We start from the raw sequence: 19788 nt of genomic DNA on the forward strand, positions 1-19788 counted from the left end.
TTTTTAAGGTTTCTTTATATAGTCTCATAGTCATTTAGCTTCCAGAAATGTTCACATATAGAAAGGTTACGTTTTCCATATTTACATGCTGTTCTATAAAGTTACCCAAATCCTTGGAAAACATACTGTACATACTTTTCCAAGTATCGGGGAACGTAACTCAGTAGGCTGTTGCACTGTAACCAGTTCATATCCATCCTGCCTGATCTGGTTAGTTTTCTGGGCCTGAAATACCAATTGCAGCCAAAATACTTGTAAATTGCCTCTCTCGATGCTTCTTTTCCAGGTTGTAGAAACATGGTCCCACTACCTACAACTAGCCTAATCCAGGCTTGTGATGAGAGCTACAGTATATATTGACTGATTAAGATAGCCAAATATACCAAAACCCAGTAACAACAATAAGCCTTCCCATTTGTTAACGCAATGAGGGGGAAAAAATCAGGAAAACAAGAGTCACATATCACCTGGGGAGGATGATATGCATACTTATCAAGTCCTACATCCCAAATCTGTTTTTTTCCAAAAAGCAACTGGACTTTCTTGGTGTTTTCTTTGAAAACATTTCACTTCTCATCCAAGAAGCTTCTTCGGTTCTGAACCGAAACCTTTTCAAAGAAAACACCAAGAAAGTCCAGTTGCTTTTTGGGGAAAGCAGATATGGGACAACTATGCCCTGCATGTTTGAAAATCTCCCTAGACTTCCCTGAATGGCAAAGGGGAGGGTGGTGACCTAATTTTGAGGAGAGCGCTGTTTCAAAGGAGAGACAATAACATAAAAGGCAGTGCATGTCTTGTGATCCCTGACAAAGACAATTCCTCAAGATGGATTTGAAACATACGCTTCCTACCAGATATTATTGGACAAGTAGAAACACAAGCCTGATGAGGTGTCAGGGCAGTAGGACTTTAAAGGTGACAACCAACACCTTGATTTGCAACTGAAAGCCAACTGGCAATCAAAGCAGTTCTCACCATAGTGATGTTATCTGAGCAGATCAGTAGGCCCTGCTCTAGTTAACAGACTTAAGTTCATGAGTAGTTAAGAGATGAAAAAAATTAAATTCAACAATTCAATCAAGATTTTTCTCCAGTATGCCTAACTTTGAAGACCAGACTAAGTATAATAGATGGAGATGTGCAATAGGAATAGCACTCCCATGTTTTTCCTTACCTGGGAGAGTCTATCCCACTATCTCCTGTTATACTCTGGTTTCCTGTCCCTTGTAAGTGGTTTTGGTCATGCTGGATTCCCCGATCTAGAGGAGCATCATCTATGTTATCAAATGACTGTCGTATTCCCACAAGATTTGTCTTAATTTCCCAGTCTTTGGATGACAACACCAAGGATGCTGTTTCCATAGTCACTTGGTTTGCTGACTTCTCCCAAGTTCTGTTCTCTGCTTCTTGCACTTCGCTGAATTCAAGGACGTGTCTTTCGGTATTATCCGTTCTCTGACCTTGATCATAAATACCCTCATTCTCTTTGTTGCTTTTAGAGGACACCTGATGGCACATACAGGTTTCCCCTTCAAAGTTCATTTTATCATATTCCTTTAAGCTATCCTTTGATTTATTCCGACTAAGAAAACCACTTTCTTCCTGTTGGTATGTATCAACAGTATCTGCATCATTTGGGTAGCTTCGAAAGGGAGGCTCACCTGTTTCTTTTCCCAATACTTTTGGACTCATGTCTTCTGTTATGTTATTCCATTTTTCTGACTCTACTCTATATCGGAGTTGATAAGGTTTCAATTTGGATGATTCAATTTCTTCTTCCTGGACAAGGTCATTACACAGAGGATTATAAGCACCATCATTATTCACTTTCTGATATTGAACTGGATCATCAAAAATGAATCCCTCATACTGCGGATTCAGAGACTCAAGCCATTTGCTCTTGCACTGTATCTCACTCTTAAAATCCTTTTGTCTGTGTGCAGCAACGCCTTCAGCCTGTTTAAATTGGCAGATAATACCTGCATCAGTGGGAAGATAGCAATCTGAATGCTGACTTGGTAAATTGCACGGGTGTGCTTTATCACAGTGGGTTTGAATAGATTTTCCTGGATACTCTTTCTCTTCTTCATTTCTGAATGTAGCACAAATGTTAGAAGCCTCTTGCATCGCCACTGTATTTTGGGAGTCTGTCCCTCTTTGCAGATTACACTTACAAGTGGCTCTCTCTGCCGAGGATCTATGTGTGCCATTTGTTCGTAAAGCTTGGCATTTCTTTTTCTCGTCTTCAGCATCACATTTCCCAGAGAGAGAGACCTTAGCTTTACAGTCCATATTTCTTGAGGAATCTAAAGATTGGGACCATGAACAATGCCTCTCTGATCTAACAGTCTTGGAGTTTATATCACAGTTTTTCTGACTTTTATAACCTTTTGACGACTTATTCCTTCTATTTGGAGTATCTTGAAATGGATTATTAATTTCCCTTTTATATAAAAAGTGAGATTCCATATCTAATGCACCATCAACCAGCTCTCTATTGCAAACCATCATTTCACTTGTAAGGTGACATAATGGATGCTCAACAGAGCTTGCCAAATTTTCATCAGCCAGTACCAATTCACTAGTTTTATATTTCCCTCGTTTTTCTTTAATATGCTGCCCCTTTCGGTGATACTTTGCTGCTCTATTCTGTTTTTTCCAACTCTGTGCTTTTGAAATATATTTGTGCTTCGTTGTTAGTGCTTCCGTAGAGGTTCCTTTGCTGATATACTTCTTCTGTTCTTCCATTTTCTGCATTAGTGCTGCGTGTCTAGTCAAGTTGTCAACGGTCAGTATAGGATTGATGCGCTTGATGATTTCATGTTCAACATCCCGTGGAATGTTCTCCAAATTTTCTTCGTCTCTGACTGGCCATTTCTCAGGAGGAAACTGAGCAGAAAATGTAGAGTGGGCTTTCTTAGATTTTTCTTTCTTGGAAGTGTTGCGCCAAAAGAGGCTAAGACTAAATTTTTTAGCCTTATCTTTTCCCTTCGCAGAAAGTACTGAGTGGGCGATTCCATCGGCAAGTGACTCTGCGCTGGGTTTTGGAGCTGAAGATCTAGATTCACAGGAATCTTTTTTACTTTTCCCATTTGGGTCCTGGCTAACTAATTCCTGACATTTTGTTGGTTTCGCTTCATTGTGCCCAAGGAAACAGTAACAGGATCTACAATGCGATGCAACAGGCAAAGGATCTGGTGTCAGCTCTACAGCATCTTCCATGCTTAGCAAGTATGTGAAAGAAGGCTCCGGAAGGCATGTGTCTTCCAGCAAGGCCCTCTTGTTGTTACTAGAGATAAAATAGGTATTTGGGGTTACTATGAAGTATCCTTCCCCAGTATGGTATATCTTTCGCTCTTTAATTAGCATCCCAAGAGTACTGTAGAGAATATCGTGGGTGGGAGTTGCAATACCTAGAATGATAAAAATATTTATTAGTATTCATTCAACATTTAAAATATCTTAGATTCCAGCCATATATTTTAGATTCCAGCCATATCCGCATTCACAGTAAGTTGTGAAAAAGGCCCTGTCTGCTAATATAGTCCTGTGTCTTTTCCCCCAGAATTAAATCTCATTGGTTTCAATGAGGTCTTCTTTATTCCTAAATACACATACAGTGTCTTTAGAAAATGAAAAAGAAATCTGAAACCCTTACTGCACACACGTAAGATTCCTAATCAAAAAGACCAAATAAAGAGTTTTAAGTTGATATTACTCCCCCACTGTGTGATGGGCTGTAATTCCCACTGGCCATGGTGTCTTATTAAGGAAAAGAACTGCATCATAAAGAAAATCAAAATAACAGAAGGCTATGAACAAATTAATATCAGAAAAAGATTGCTATTGCAAAAATGCAGTAAAGCATACCATAAGCTGTACTTTGGATCTGAATTCAAAAAGGTGCTTCAAAATGCAAGTTCAAGGTGCACTCACAAAGCTTCAAACTTCTCATAAACAGACAATATTCATAAATTCATAAACACCAGCTGCCTGCAATTAGTGCAGGTTCGCGTCCCACCAGGCTCAAGGTTGACTCAGCCTTCCATCCTTCCGAGGTAGGTAAAATGAGGACCCAGATTGTTGGGGGCAATAAGCTGACTTTGTAATGATGCCGCTTGGGGGGGGGGAAAGCCCTAATAAGCAGGCATATACATAGAATGAAGGCTGTTGCTAAGCACATTGATTTGTGCTTAGATTGTAAGCCGCCCTGAGTCTTCGGAGAAGGGCGGGATATAAATGGGATTAAAAAAAATGCTAGCAATAATGAAACCTGGTCCCTTAGTCTACCTGTAGGCGGAAGGAGGTAACCCTCATCAGGAAGCTGATTGGGGATATGTTAAGTAACAAATTATATTTTCTGGAGAGGAAACAGGTACATTCTTCAACTGGAGCATAAAAATGTCTTGAGCTGGCTGGAATGTAACGTCATTTATTGCAATTCAACTGTACTAATAGAGCTGATCTGTAATTTATATACTTAAGTTACATTTTGCATCTAACTGAAAAAAATATAAGGCTTTCTTTTTTTACACAGCCCAACTTTTGCTATAAAAATGCCTAAATACAGGTAAAACTATCAGGACAATCCAACAAGCAATAAAGATACTACTCACTGCTTGTTGAAGACACTGAGTTTGACTTACAGTGATGAAAAAAAAGAAACAGAAAAGAGATAAATAAAATGGAGTATCTTGACCGGGATTTAAAACAAAAGCACTTCATATTAAAATGCTGCAGATCCCTCTTGGATTGAACACTTTCAAGCTTTTATAGGGAAACAACTGCATACTCAGAAGTCCAATGTGGCATAGATTTTATCTTTAAAATGCCAGTAGTAGGATGCTTTCTCCCAGTTGGACAATAGAGGGCAGCAAATACATAATAAACATTGCAAATGACCTACTGTAGATAGACCACAGCTTCTTCCTATGGAAACTTGTGATTAGCAGACCCATTCACAGCATGATACTTTTAAAAGTATCAAGCAGAAGAACCACAATACTTCACTACACAAGTTCCTGGAACTGCTTTTGGGGCTAGAGAACAAACCGCTTGGTCAATCCTAGGGTTATTATACTGGACTGCAGAAATCTGAGTGGCTTTTCAAAACATATTGGATGTATTCCCTGAGCTATCTGCTAGCTCCGGACTTGATAATTCAGTGACTTCTGTGTTAGGTAACATGTTTTCTTGACTTGACCTGAATAGCTGTCCATCTCACATGCATGATTCTAGGTGACTCACAACAGTTAAAACCAACAAAAAGTAGAAATAAAGGCACAACTGCATTAGAACCACTATTAAAAACTCAAACACAAAATGATCGCAGTCGGCAGGTGAACACCTAGCATACATCCTATTCAGTACGGATAGTCCTCGACATACAATTGCATCTGTGGCAGTTCAGTTACAACAGCACTGGAAAAAAATGATTTTTGAGAGTTTTTCACAAGACCATTGCGGTATCCCCATGATCACGTGACCAAAACCTAGTTGCTTGGCAACTGGCAAATATTTATGATGAGTCCTTCGGGAGAAGGGCGGTATAAAAATTTAATTAAACGTAAACGTAAACGTAAACGGTTGCAGAGTCCTGGGGTCATGTGATCACCTTTTGCGACCTGACAAGCAAAGTCAAGGCGGAAGCCAGATTTACTTAATAACCCTGTTATTACTAACTTAACAACTGTAGTGATTCACTTACCTATTGTGGCAAGAAAGATTGTGAAATGGGGCAAAACAACGGTCTTGCTTAGCAACAGAAATTTTCGGCTCAATTAGGATTGGTAGTCAAGGACTATCTGTACAATTACTTGCAAGGCTCACCATTGCTAACAGTTTTTCCTAAAGTCAGGGGCCAATCTGAATTTCAACGGAATGATGTTCCAAAGAAAAAGTGCCAGGATGGAAAAGAGCCCATCGGAACCAGTAACATGCGTCTCCTGCTGGATCTGATGGACAGGCAGATGTAACCAGGGGATGATGGTCCCTCAAATCTCAGTCTCATGCCATGTGTGGCTTTATATATCATTACTAGCACCTTTTAGCAACATCTGGAAGCACTTTGCAGCCAGGGGAGCAATTTTCTGGAGCCACTGCTGGGTAGCTAGCTGAGGGCCAAATAACAGGGAAAGATACTGACATGTCTTTCGCTGGAAATGAGCTATTCTTGCCATCACAATGTGTGGGAAGAGGCTGCACACCTCCGTGTGTTCACTGGGTACAGAGGCACTATGTGTATCTTGGGAACAGCTGGTGTCACTTTGAGGTTTACGCTGCAAAAATGGCAGTGATGCCAAGGAAGCTTCCAATGTGTATTTCCAGGTTTATATTACCATTCTTAGGATGACACAAAGCAAGTTAGAAGACTTTTGTTTTACATTTTGATATGCAAAGGGAGTTAAAATGGCTTCCCCGTTCCCAGGCAGTATCCAGCATTTCACTCTGCTATCTGCAGCCTGAACTGAAAGTTTAGATTCAATATCCACAACCCTTGATTTAGCCGATTACCTGGGTAGTGTTTTTCCAACTGATGCAATAAGGCTTCCTGTGTAACTGTAATATGAGCTGCATTCATATCAGATATAGCACAACACAAGACCTCTGCCAAGGGAACAAACTGAGACTGGGAAATTGGATTCATATGCACCGGGGAGACATCACCTACAATAAAAAAAAAAGGGGGGGGAGAGACACAAGCAAAAAAAAATTAATTTCTGTACTTTTGAATATTTGGTCCTCCCCCCCTCCCCCCGTTGCCATTTCAAAAGCTAAGCTTTAAAGTCAGTCTGAAAAAAATGGACAGAAAATAGCTATGGGAATCAGGATTGTGCTGAATAATAAAATTAATGATCAATCAAATATTAATAAAAACTGCTGCCAGTTCTGCAGGAAAAGACTGCAGCTGAGCACAACAGGGAGAAAAAAATTTAGAACGAGATTATGATGAGGTGTCAAAATTAAACATCTGAGGAGGGATAATTGTTTACATTTTTGTGAATTTGTTAAGTGTAAGACTTGGAGTAGAAAGCCTCTTGAGGTGTCCTTGGTGGTCTCTGAGCTTGGTTGGTTTCTTGCAGATGTTTTATTACCCAAACTAGTTAACATCAGCAGTGCTGACGGGGAGTGGGGCTTGTTCTGTTTATATTCTAACCCTAACATCAGACCAACAATCGAGAAGTAAACAATACCCAAACAAGGAATTGCCAAAGAAGGTAAACAGTAAACAGCCCAACTAAAGAAGACTACACCCACCAACAGTGACAGGGTAAGCCAGTAGAACATAAAGCGAGAGCAAACCCCACTCCTTACTAGCACTGATGATGTTACATAGTTTGGGTAATGAAACGTCTGCAAGAAAACAACCAAGCTCAGAGAGCACCAAGGACCCCTCATTTCAATCCTGAGCTATAAATATTTTCCTCTGGTGGTAGGAAAACCTCCTGAGGGCAAGCTACTTCCAGACTACAATTTATACCCCAAAGTGACATTTTACCATTCTAAAAATGCCCATTTTTCAGTTGTACGATATATTTTTTTTGGAGGGATTTCCATGAAGTTTGAAGAGCAGGAATTGATTTGGCTTGACGTTCAGAGACATGAGATATTCACTTTCATCCTTGATTTTGCAATCAGAAACAAGTTCCAATATTTGGGGGGGGGGGCTGTCACAGAGAGGAGGGGGGGTCAACCTATTTTCCAAAGCACCTGAAGGCCAGACAAGGAATAAGGGATGGAAACTGATCAAGGAGAGATTCAACCTGGAAATAAGGAGAAATGTCTTGATAGTGAAGAAACTTCCCGATAGAGAAGAAAATTTCTTTTAAAAGAAGTTTTAAAACCAGTTGCATATGTAGAAGGTTGGATTAAACAACATCTGCGGTTATGGGTAACTACAACTTTACATCTTTTAACTTTCATTAAAGAAATAATGTAGGCCAATGCACTTATTCAAATCCTTAGCACAGTAGTGCATAGTATTTCAGATCTCTATTTATTCTATTCATATTTTAAAAACACCCACCTGACAGTGTCTTTCCTGAAATTATATGAAGAGTCCAACTTATACGTTAGCTTAGAGATTGTTATAAGACCCTTTTCTAAGATATGTAAGCAACATGATACAATTTGGAGTTAGAAATTACAGCAGTGCTAATCTTCTAAAATAGCTCTCTCACAATTTACAGCTAAAGGCTTTAAAAAAAAATCTCTGAGATCACTTTTCTTAAGTCAACAAAAAACAATAGTCCCTTTTGAAGAGGCTGTTAAACAGTTCTTGACCTCTGTTTTACCAATTGCTTCGCTTATGTTTAACAGAATGCCTTCAGAGAGTTTCCAGAGAATAACTTCCTCAGTGACGTTGCTAGGTTACTCGTACCAGGGATATAAATCAGGGTCCACTTGCTTTGTATGAAATAGAAGCATGCACCGAGTACATACACATACACACACACATGGAACCGATTACTGTAAACAATACTGGTTTCACAATTACCTGGAAAGGACACCTTAAATGTTTTTATTCTTTCTGGATGATTTATTTTCAGTGCTGTATTGTAAAAGTTCCTTACATAAGAAATAACAGAATAACAGAGCGGTAAGGGACCTTGGAGGTCTTCTAGTCCAGCCCCCTGCTCAAGCACTCTACCAGATGTCAAACTCACGACACCATGTGACGTCACGCAACGTATCGGAGCTTTTTCCCCATTGCAGGCAATGGGGTGGGCACGGTTTCCCCATGACGCGTCCGGCCCGCAGGTTGACATCTACTCTATACCATTTCAAACAAGTGGCTGTCCAATCTCTTCTTAAAAGCCTCCAGTGATGGAGCACCCATAAATTCTGAAGGCAAGCCATTCCCCTAATTAATTGTTCCCACTGTTAGGAAATTTCTCCTTAGTTCTAGGTTGCTTCTCTCCATGATTAGTTTCTATCCTTTGTTCCTTGTGTTGTCTTCTGGTGCTTTGGAAAATAAGTTGACCTCCTCTTTGTGGTAGCCCCCTAGATACTGGAACACTGCTATGATGTCACCCCTGGTCCTTTTCACTGGTCTAGTCTAAAGGTAAAGGTAAAGGTTCCCCCGCACATGCGTGCTAGTCGTTTCCGACTCTAGGGGCCGGTGCTCATCTCCGTTTCAAAGCCGAAGAGCCAGCGCTTGTCCGAGGACGTCTCCGTGGTCATGTGGCCGGCATGACTAGACGCCAAAGGCGCACAGAACGCTGTTACCTTCCCACCGGAGTGGTCCCTATTTTTCTACTTGCATTTTTACGTGCTTTCGAACTGCTAGGTTGGCAGAAGCTGGGACGAGTTTTTCATATGTTTTAGCCTCCAGTCCCCTAATCATCTATTTTGCTCTTCTCTACACTCTTTCCAGAGTCTTTTTATATAATATGGTGACCAAAGCTGGATGCAGTACTGTATTCTAAGTGTGATCTTACTAAGGCTTCATAAAGTGGTACTAATACTTCACATGATCCTGATTCTATCCCCCTGATAATGCAACCTAGGATTGTGTTGGCTTTTTTGGCTGCTGCCACACACTGCTGGCTCTCATACTTAAGCACATACCGGTATTTAAATAAAAGGTTACCCAATAAAACACAGATCAACACTATCATATATAAATGTATAGTTTCAAAACATACTTTGTTAATACATCTTACCATCCTTATATTTTAATACATTCATAAAGTTTTAACTGGGGTTTTATTTTCAGGGATAATTTAAACTTTTAATTCTCTTTTAACTTTGTATTTTATATTGATGTGATTTTAAAATGCCCTGTAAACCGCCCTGAGTCCTTTGGGAAAGGGCGGTATATAAATCTAATAAAATCTAAAAATCTAACTGATTTTTTTTACATAAAATGTTTAAGGATTCAGTCGTTTGGTACATTGTTCTTGCGCAAAGACTAGAAGGAAAAAAACAAACCTACGTAAATAGTTTAGGAAGGAAAATACGTAAAATAACAGCAGCAGCAATTCTATCAAGATGGAGAAACTACAAACATATTGAAAGACAATAGCGTTCTTTGGCCTCTGATTCACAGGTTTGTGCTTATGAAAGAGTACAGTAGTGGAATCCCAGCAAGCAAACTGATTTTCAATTTAGAATCAATATATCTGAATGGATATGAACAATAGATATTTTCCAATTTTCTTCACAATCTTCATTCTGCACTAGAAGTTGGCTCTCTCTCTGCTGATGTGAAGTCAGCAACTTTGTTAGTCAGAGAAACCAAGTGTTCTGTACCAGCCTGCTACCGGCCCTGCAGAAAAGGCAGGGACAACCCCTTTACAAACGGCAAGAGGCTGGAATTACGCCTGCCAAATTTATAGCTACAAAAACAAACAAGACACAAACCAAGAAACAGGAGCTTTAAGAAACACGAACTATCCAAGCGGTTGCCTTCAGCAAACCAGCCCTCCCCACACATTCCCCTTATATAGAGTTCAGGGCGTGGCTTCTCTCTGCCTCCTTCCGAGGAGCCCCATTGCCTTCCTCTGTTTACTCCTAATTGACTGCCTCCTGCGTCGGGCGTCCTTGAACAGGGCCAGCTGTGGGTCATCTTCATCCACACTGTCAGGCTCACACAGCTGGGTCTCCGTGGTGACCAAGTGGGAGGGGCCTGGCTGAGGGCTCTCATCAGCAAGATGTTCAACCCCCTCAGCAAGGTCTTCAACACCCCCCTCCTCCTCCTCCTCTGAGTCATCCGACCCAACTGCCGAACCCACAGGGTGACCCTGAATCACAACACCAAGTCTTAATATTATGATTACAGTCCAATATCTGTAGAAACGAAAAGCAATTAAGAAGAAAACACTAGTTGTGCTCTAGTCCAGGGGTCCCCAACCCCCGGTTCGTGGACAAGTATCGGGCCGCAGCATGCCAGCAACTGGGCTGCAGAAAGAAGCGAGATGCAGGCAGCACACAAAACCACGCACTCTCCGGTCCACGGAAAAAACTTTCTCCACGGAACTGGTCCCTGGTGCCCAAAAGGTTGGGGATCTCTGCTCTAGTCACTGCAGAAAATGGGCTTGAATCATTTCATGATTAGTATTTATCTGATGTTATTATGGGGTATAGTGGAAACCGACTTAAAGGCCTTAACCCTAACAGAGGCAGAACAATTTCATCTGCCTCAAAGCCTTCTCTTTGCCCAGCCTATCACTGGACAGAAGTCGTATCAGGTCCTACAAACCACAATTCCAAAATCCAGGGCTTTTTTTCTCATAGAACGCACAGAACGGAGTTCCGGCACCTTTTTTGGATGAAACCTTGTAGGGTAAGCAAGGCAGGTTGTATGACATGTGTGAGTTCCGGCTCCTTTTTCTTTTACAAAAAAAGCACTGCCAAAATCTTTTTCTCAGCAGACAAATAACAATATGGATCAAGGGGGAGGAAACAGATTAACCCAGGCGTGTCAAACTGGTTGGCCAGATGCATCATGGGTCATGCTCAGGCCACGCAAAAGCAAAACCCGTCATGATACATCATGTGACACGATCGAGTTTGACACCTGTTGATTAACCAGAACATTTCGGAATGCATCATGAAAATGGAGAGCTTAGTGAACACCACCAGTATTTCACGGATTCGTGTCTACTATGCAAATCTTAGTTTTCTTCAGTTCTTAACAACTGACACCACATAAGCAAATTCCACATGATTTCTTTTCTGAGGAATGAAAAGTGTCACCTTCAAAAAATTTCCAGTATTCCTAAAAAAGAAATCAGCCAGCTTTCCTTCTGTACAAATTTCAATTAGTGTCTCTTCCCCACTTCAACAGTCCTACCGTATATGCTTGAATAATCTAGTGTCAAAAAATCATATAGGAAGAAGTGGTGCTAAATATATACTGCTTATCATCATCTTAGGAGGAAATGAAACACAACTTCTAACTTATCTTTAAAGCTTACCAAGAATATATTTTTTGGCCTTGAGAAAGAGGAAACCTGTCATTCATGACGGAAACCAAATCCAGGTCCTGCTGATTGTTAAAATAGGGGTGGAGGGGGGGGGTGTGGAATTGGGAGGGGGGGGAAGAAGAGGGATTTATTTACTGAAGCAGTCCTAGGCAACTTGCCAAAAAAATGTATAATTGATGCACAAATGATTTTACCCATTTATACAAGGCAGCTAATTGCATACACGAAACCAGATAACACATTTTTGGGGCATAAAGTGAAACTCAAATGTGGGAAAGTCATTTTCATTACAGGAGTCAGATAAAAAAAAATACACCATGGACAAAAAGTTTCTAGACGCACTTCTCCCACATAAAGAGATGTTTTGTTCAATTCCCTGAAACTTGAGCAGTGCTGGATTAGCGGTGCCTTGACTGAGCAGATATTATATTTCTATTTTTTATTCCAATTCAATGTGGCATAACTCAGCTCTTCAGTGTTATGATCAACAGCTCTGTTCTATGTGGGGATTTAATGTCACCTTTATGTTATCAAAGGTAAATACAGGTTACATTTAAGACCAAAATCTGACTCTTCCAAAAGGAGCTTGTAATATGAAGGGTACCTGATTACAATTTTGTCACAGAGCATCATTCAGAAAGTAACAGCAACCTTTGGTCTTAGGCCTATTTTTAAAACCTTTTCTTTCATCATTTTTTCCCTCAAGATAATCAATGCAGACAGAAATATAAAAATTTCAGCTCTACAAAAGTATGCCGTTTCTTATAGACATTTCAAAATACACTTCCTCCTGGCACTGCACCCTCAAACTCCGCACCTGAAGATTTCGCAAATGCAGTCTGGTGAAATAAAAGATAAAAATGCATATAATTAATCCAGATGTAAAAGAGGTCTTTGAAGGTTGCTGGAGATATCAGACTCCACCTCACAGTGTTAAGGGCATCAAAGATATCCACATGTTTCCAGTTCTGGATTTCCCTCTTAATGGGGGAAGGGGAGTATTGCAGGAAAAGGAAATAAACAATCAGAGATAATTAAAGGATGATGAAACTGCTGCTGGAGCCAATCCACTCCTCACCTGTAGGAAGAAAAAAAAGGAGACCAAGGCAAACCATTTCTGAGAATGTTGCCAAGAAAACTGCAGGGACTTGTCTAGGTAGGTGCTAAGATTCAAAACTGACTTGAAGGCACATGTACACATCAAAGAATCTATTATAAGTTACATTTTATACGTAACACACAGAAAAATGAAACATTTAAAAACCCACTGAAATTGATGGGATTTAAATTATTTACAAGGAGCTGGTCCTAAGTCAGGGGGTCTTCAAACTTGGCCCTTTTATGACTTGTGGACTTCAATTCCCAGAATTCCTCAGCCAGCGTGCCTGGCTAAGGAATTCTGGGAGTTGAAGTCCACAAGTCATAAAAGGGCCAAGTTTGAAGACCCCTGTAGACTAGGTAGCTGCAATTATTTCAGTGGGTTTAAATAATTTACTGTAGTTTAGGGCCATATGTAACTAACATTTTAATAACTTCTAAATCCCTTGTGCTCACCAAATTCACAATTTGAATAGCTTCTTAAATCAGAAAGCCTATTAAATTATCTCCCAATCCTCTTAACTGCTTGAGAATTTTACACGAAGTTATAGTTTCCTTCCAAGTCTGGCTTGGTCGTCGATGACAGATGAAAACTAAAGACTGAATAAATATGTTTACTATAATCATTCACTAGTCAATGCAGGTAGTCCATGACTTAGATCCACAATTGGGATTAGAGGTTCCATTGCTAAGGATTGTGGTTATGGAGTTATCACATAACCATGACATGACGTTTTTGTCATGTTCGTTAAGCAGATCAGGCGGTCATTTAACAAATTTCGGTTCTCCCATTGTCTTTGCTTGTCAGAAGCTGGCTGGCAAGGTTCCAAATGCTGATCCATTGTAAATGCATGCCAGTTGCCCAGTGTGTTGTGACTCAGGGCCAGCCTGTGGGTCCGGCAGCCGGCTCAGATGTCTCGGATGACTCAGATGAGGGGGAGGAGGAGTGTGTGGAAGACGAACCGGCTGATGATGGTTTGGAGGCTTCGCAGAGCCCCCAGCCGGGGCCCTCTTCTCAGCTGCGTGAGCCCGATAGTGCGGAGGATGATGACCCACAGCTGGCCCTGTTCAAGGACGCCCGACGCAGGAGGCAGTCGAGCAGGACCAAACAGAGAAAGGCTGTGGGACTCCTCGGGAGGAGGCACAGGGAGGCCACGCCCTGATCTCTAAATAAAAGGAGTGTTTGGGGAAGGGCTGGTTGCTGAAAGCAACCCTTCCGTTTGAGGATTCAAGTTCCAGTGTTTTTGTTTCTTGTTCTGTTGTTTGAGTAATAAATCTTGGCAGACGCTTTCCAGCCTTAGACGCTCTCCAGTCTCTACTGTTTGAACATGGGTTAGCCTTATTGCAAGGCTGGTAGCAGGCTGGTTCATAACACAGTGCCTGAATGTTACTGCAGGACATTGTGACAGTTGTAAATGCAAGGAAACTAGTCGTAAGTCATTTTTTTCAGTGCACTGTAAGTTCTAAACAGTTGCTAAATGAATGGTCATAAGTCAGTGAGTATCCTTACATCATAATGCAGTTTATTTGAACTGATGCTTCCTTCTTTTTTTCCTACGTAGCTGTTGCTTATATTTCTTCTGATCTCAACCAACCCATTGCCATTTAATTGGTCCAAATGCCAAATACCAAATAGTTCTTCATTGCCAGCCCCACTTCATGTGATATGTTAAATTCATGTTTGTTCATATATTATTCATCAAATCACCCAGATTGTTGGGGGCAATAAGCTGACTTTGTAATAATGCCGCTTGGGGGGGGGCGAAAGCCCTAATAAGCAGGCATATACATAGAATGAAGGCTATTGCTAAGCACATTGGTTTGTGCTTAAATTGTAAGCCGCCCTGAGTCTTCGGAAAAGGGCGGGATATAAATGGGATTAAAATAAAAATAAAAATAAAAAATACACCATTTATATTTTTATTTATGTATTTATTAGATATACATCTTTTCTTCAGGAGTTCCATATGGCATACCTAATGCTCCCTTTTCCCCTTTTCCCCTACATGATCAATTTGACCCTGGATCTCTCTGCTGCATGTCCATTACCTTGACCTGTCCTAAATACTGGCTTAATTTCAGGGCTTTTAAGCAAGCAATAGCTAATGTTTGCTATACTATTCTATTATAAGGGCAACTTTAAACTGATCTCACCCTTAGACTGGGGATGAGTGGAAGGTAACACCCAGGGGACTTGTCCAAAAAAGGAAAAGTTTGTGCTATGGTTGGGTGCACCTGGAACAAGGCAGCCTTACGTAACCTTTGTTTTTAAATATTAATTTCATTTTCTGAAGCCACACCATACTATATGTAATTTTACTAACAGTGTTTTTCACCCCATGGCAAACAGCATTAATTGTTGATTTGAAATGTATGTGTGCCAGGACATGTAAAATCAGCTCTTTCCTTTATTAACATATGAAGTGTCAGAGGAAGAATAAACAAATGCTGTTGAGAACTATCTAGTCAGCAGGATTTATTAGGCCCTGGTTACTCCTTTGTCAAATGAAGCAAATCTTCATTAACATCAGTATAGGATTAACTCAAGGTTTAAGAAGGGGAATAATGAGGAATACTCATTCCATTTCGAAGTTAATTTCTAACCAAGGCTTTCTCTTTTACTTCCACAAACACACAATTTTGTTTTGTAGATATGCTTTAATTTGGTCCAATGGGATTTCTGTCCCTGTGTCTTCCCCCTACCCTCAGCTGCAACCCATTCTTTTGAGTTTGTTGGAAATTTCTGTTTATTGACACACACACACACACCAAAAAAAATCAGCCCGCATTGTTACAATACCATTTAGATCCTAATGTAAAACCAGATATCTTTGTGTGCAGGAAAATCATAAGCTGAGAAAATAAACAGGCAGAAGAAGCATTAGCAGTGGAAAGTTGCAGAATATATTTCTGAGATTTTTCAACCATCTTCAAAAATAATTAGTTACGTACTTGTACCTTATTTAAAACCAAAGTCAAAGTATCAAACATAGTTGGCCCTTATTTTTAATAATTTTCTTAATTTCCAGGTCTTTGTTACACTTGACATACATACATATATTATTGGGCATTATTACAATAATTGATGAAGTTAAAATTCTGAAGGAGCATCTCTCACCACACCTTTAATTTACTGATCTATTTAATGAATTTATACCTCAACCTTTCACTAAAGAATGATCCTCAAGGCAACTGAGTAAAATGTAAAACTAAGGTGTTAAAAAGTTTAAAGCATGCATCTTACATCGCAATACATTTACATCATAATATTCATGAGTGACAACAGATAAACTGGAATTGAATCTTATCGAAACAGAGTTTGAATTTGAAGTTTTCGGTTGAGCTTTATGAATGTAAGAACCAAATTAGATCCAACAAACATGTATAGAATTTCTTTTTTAAAATGTAAAGAAAATCATAGGATCACTTTATGCATCCTCTTGAAAACAAATCCTTGTCATTAACTAGATTTTTGTTTGATTTTGGTCTCTTTCATTTGGTCCACAGAATTTAGAATGCAGTAATATTAATGAAAACAACTTGCTATGTAAATGCTAAGGAAATGCTGATGGATGAAGGCACAGGATGGAAAGAAAAAAAAGGTTAGGTAAAATATATCTATTTTCAGTTGCTTTTGAATATTCCTGAAGCATCTGGCTGGCCACTGTTATACACAAGGAAAGTAAAACTATCGTCAAGCTCCACTCCTGGTGACATTGCAGACATTCCCATGAAATTGTTTTGGCAGTACAGAAATGGTGTGAAGTTTTCTTCCTCCTCAATGTTTTTCCACTACCCAGTCTAGCCTAAATCTCTATTATTCCTTGGAACTCACCCATTCACATGGTCATTAGATCTGAATCTAAAGAGCTTTTAGTGTTAACAAAAAAAATATTTATTTATTTATTTATTTAGATTTATATACCGCCCTTTCCCGAAGGACTCAGGGCGGTTTACAGGGCATTTAAAAGAAAGTCAATACAAACGTTAAAACAAATTAAAAAAGATTAAATAGAACCCTGAGAAAATTAAAACCCAGTTAAAATTAAAATTAAAAATATTCTCAGCCTGGGCCAGAGAGCTCGAAGAGCCAGGTCTTCAGGTCCCGGCGGAATAAACGGAGGTTGGGGGCGGTCCTAAGCTCCGCAGGCAGCTGGTTCCACAGGGCAGGCGCACCCACTGAGAAGGCCCTCCCCCTGGGTGTTACCCGCCGGCAGTCTTTAACCGGCGGCACCCTGAGGAGACCCTCCCTGTGGGAGCGCACTGGACGAAGGGAACTTGATGCTGGCAGCAGGTGTTCCCTCAAATATCCCGGACCCAAGCCATTTAGGGCTTTATAGGTCATCACCAGCACCAGCTGAAAAAACTGCCTATGTTTTGAAAAAATAAAAATCTAACCTTAACTTCAAAAGAAAAAAAACACAACACAGCATTGATGGTTATCATTCAACCTTTGGTAGGAGACAACTGAAAGAAGAAATGATAGCAAAAGTATCAGCAGTCCTGCCTTCATAACTATTTGACCCAATATCATAACGGCAATACTTGCTGATGTCCTTGATCCATCTCGTTTTAGGTCTTTTTCGTGGATGCTTTTTATCAAGTGAGATCCATTCTATCACTGCCGTGGTCCACCTGCCATCAGTTCTTCTTGCTAGGTGACCAGCCCCGTTTCCATTTCCATTCTTTTACTCCCTTGATGATATTGTATATGCCAGGGGTAGGCAACCTCGGCTCTTTTATGACTCATGGACTTCAACTCCCAGAATTCCTGAGCCAGCTTGGCTGGCTCAGGAATTCTGGGAGTTGAAGTCCATGAGTCATAAAAGAGCCGAGGTTGCCTACCCCTGGTATATGCTTTCGTTTGTTCTCTAATCCACATGCAGATCTTCCTGTAATGCCAAACATGTATCTTTCCATAGCACTTTGTGCCACTCATATGTATGTTTGTATGTATGTAGCATGTACTGATAGACAAATAAATATGTAGACCTAAAACCATCAAGGAATGTAGAAAAGCATATTAAAAAGTATGAAAAAATGATTACAAAAATGTGAACTTTATTCCTTGCATTTTCAAACCTGTGCTCAATAGCCTGACAAACCTGAGGTTTTACTCAGTTGGGTTAAAGGTATTTGCTAAAAGAAGTAGTTAAGGCAAGATTCACAAAATGTTTGGCCTTGGGCCCAAGCTCAGATATTCTCTTTGTAAAAATAACAATTCTCTGATGAATACGATAAAATGATTCTTCTAATTATATATGAAAAAGCCAGTTTGGTACAGTGGTGAAGGCATCAAGCTACCAATCAGGAGACTAAGTTATAGTCCTACCTTTCTCTCAGCCCTACAAATGAAGCAATAATCTAGAAGCAATAAAAAAGCAGGGCACGAGAGAGAAAGCCTGGAGACTTGCCAAACACAATGAACCTTGGAGAGAGAAGGGATTCTTTGCAGTTAAAAGACTTTTTGAGATCTTGACATGTAGAGTGAATGAGCAAAGTGATGATTCAAAAATCTAAACTACTGAATATATTGTTTAAGAGAAGGTTTAAAACAAAGTCACCCCCAAGAATATTAAAGGAAACCTGCCTTAATTTCTTTGTCACGGTATGTGAGGCTCACACTTCACCTTTGAATAGAACATGGATGGCACTGGATTAGGAAGTATAAAAATGTTATATTCATTTCCACTTCACTGAAATTAAATGTACAAATTATTTTCTAATAATGTATTTAATAAGAATCTTCACCTTCTTTGACTTTAAAAATTGCCATTCATTTGTAGCAATTGGTCTTCATGCTAAAATTACTCCCAGGCTGCTCCTAGCTGACTTTCACATTGAAGACTACAAAGTCTGCTGCTCTTTTACAACCCAGCCACCATGTTCAATTTTCCATATTCTGGGCTGAAAGCTTACTTTCCATGCTTTCAGCCCAAACACTCTTACAAGCTGAAAGCACCATATAATCCTATACTTCTCTCAACTTTCCATATCAAACCTCACCTTTCATGGTTCTTCCCATTAGTAACAAGATCTCAAGGTTTATATGGTTCCAATAAATTTAGCTATATATTTTATGGGGTCTCAGAAGAATTTGGTTTGACTCATTTTGATGTCCAGAGCTCTATCATACAACCCAACTTCAGTAAAGTTATATACCGTATCTAGCCTACAATGAAATTCAATATGTTTCCACATTCCTACATTAAAGTATTTTAGACTTAATATCTCTTTAAGTAACTGGAGTCAAAAAGAGATTTATCAGCTGTAGACCAGACACTGTTGGGTTTTTTGTGTTTTTTGTTAAATCAGGGAAACATGAAACGGCACAAAATGTGAAGGAATAAATATACTGCTAGAACCATCCATGTATAGTGTACATTATGTTTATCGCCAATTTAGATATATTTACTCCTACTTCAAGGAGCTCAAGATGACGCACACGTCTGTGTTCTCCCCATATACATTGTATTTCCACAACAATCTTTCAGGGCTTAAAGAAGATGCTAGTGGGATGAGCAATAACTTTCTTGACCACATCAAGATCTGAACTTGAATCGGCCCCATTCCAGCCCACTCTCTGGGCTTCCCCATGGCTATCCCTGCATTCTTGAGTCAGCTCAAAAATACAGCAGCAAGAAATGTGCTCCACCTATTGCCATTCTGCCATTATTCTGGTGTCAGGCTGTTCCCTGACACCACTGGATGACATCGCCAGGGCTCGTTGCCTTGGAAGAGTGAGGAAGATTCTCAGGGA

General features: G+C 40.0%; 1 protein-coding gene across 1 annotated transcript in view; it reads right to left on the reverse strand.

Annotated features, from left to right (window-relative positions):
* Positions 1 to 19788, reverse strand: part of STOX1 (storkhead box 1) — a 32793-nt gene that overhangs the window by 403 nt on the left and 12602 nt on the right. Inside the window, exons 2-3 of the mRNA XM_081329242.1 lie at positions 6514 to 6666; positions 1175 to 3413 (exon numbers count right to left, since the gene is read on the reverse strand). Coding sequence (XP_081185368.1) covers positions 1175 to 3413; positions 6514 to 6666 — 2392 coding nt within the window. The remainder of the gene's footprint in view (positions 1 to 1174; positions 3414 to 6513; positions 6667 to 19788) is intronic.

Source organism: Vipera berus (genome assembly GCF_964194415.1).
Source record: "Vipera berus genome assembly, chromosome: 5".
NCBI classification, from domain to species: Eukaryota; Metazoa; Chordata; class Lepidosauria; order Squamata; family Viperidae; genus Vipera; species Vipera berus.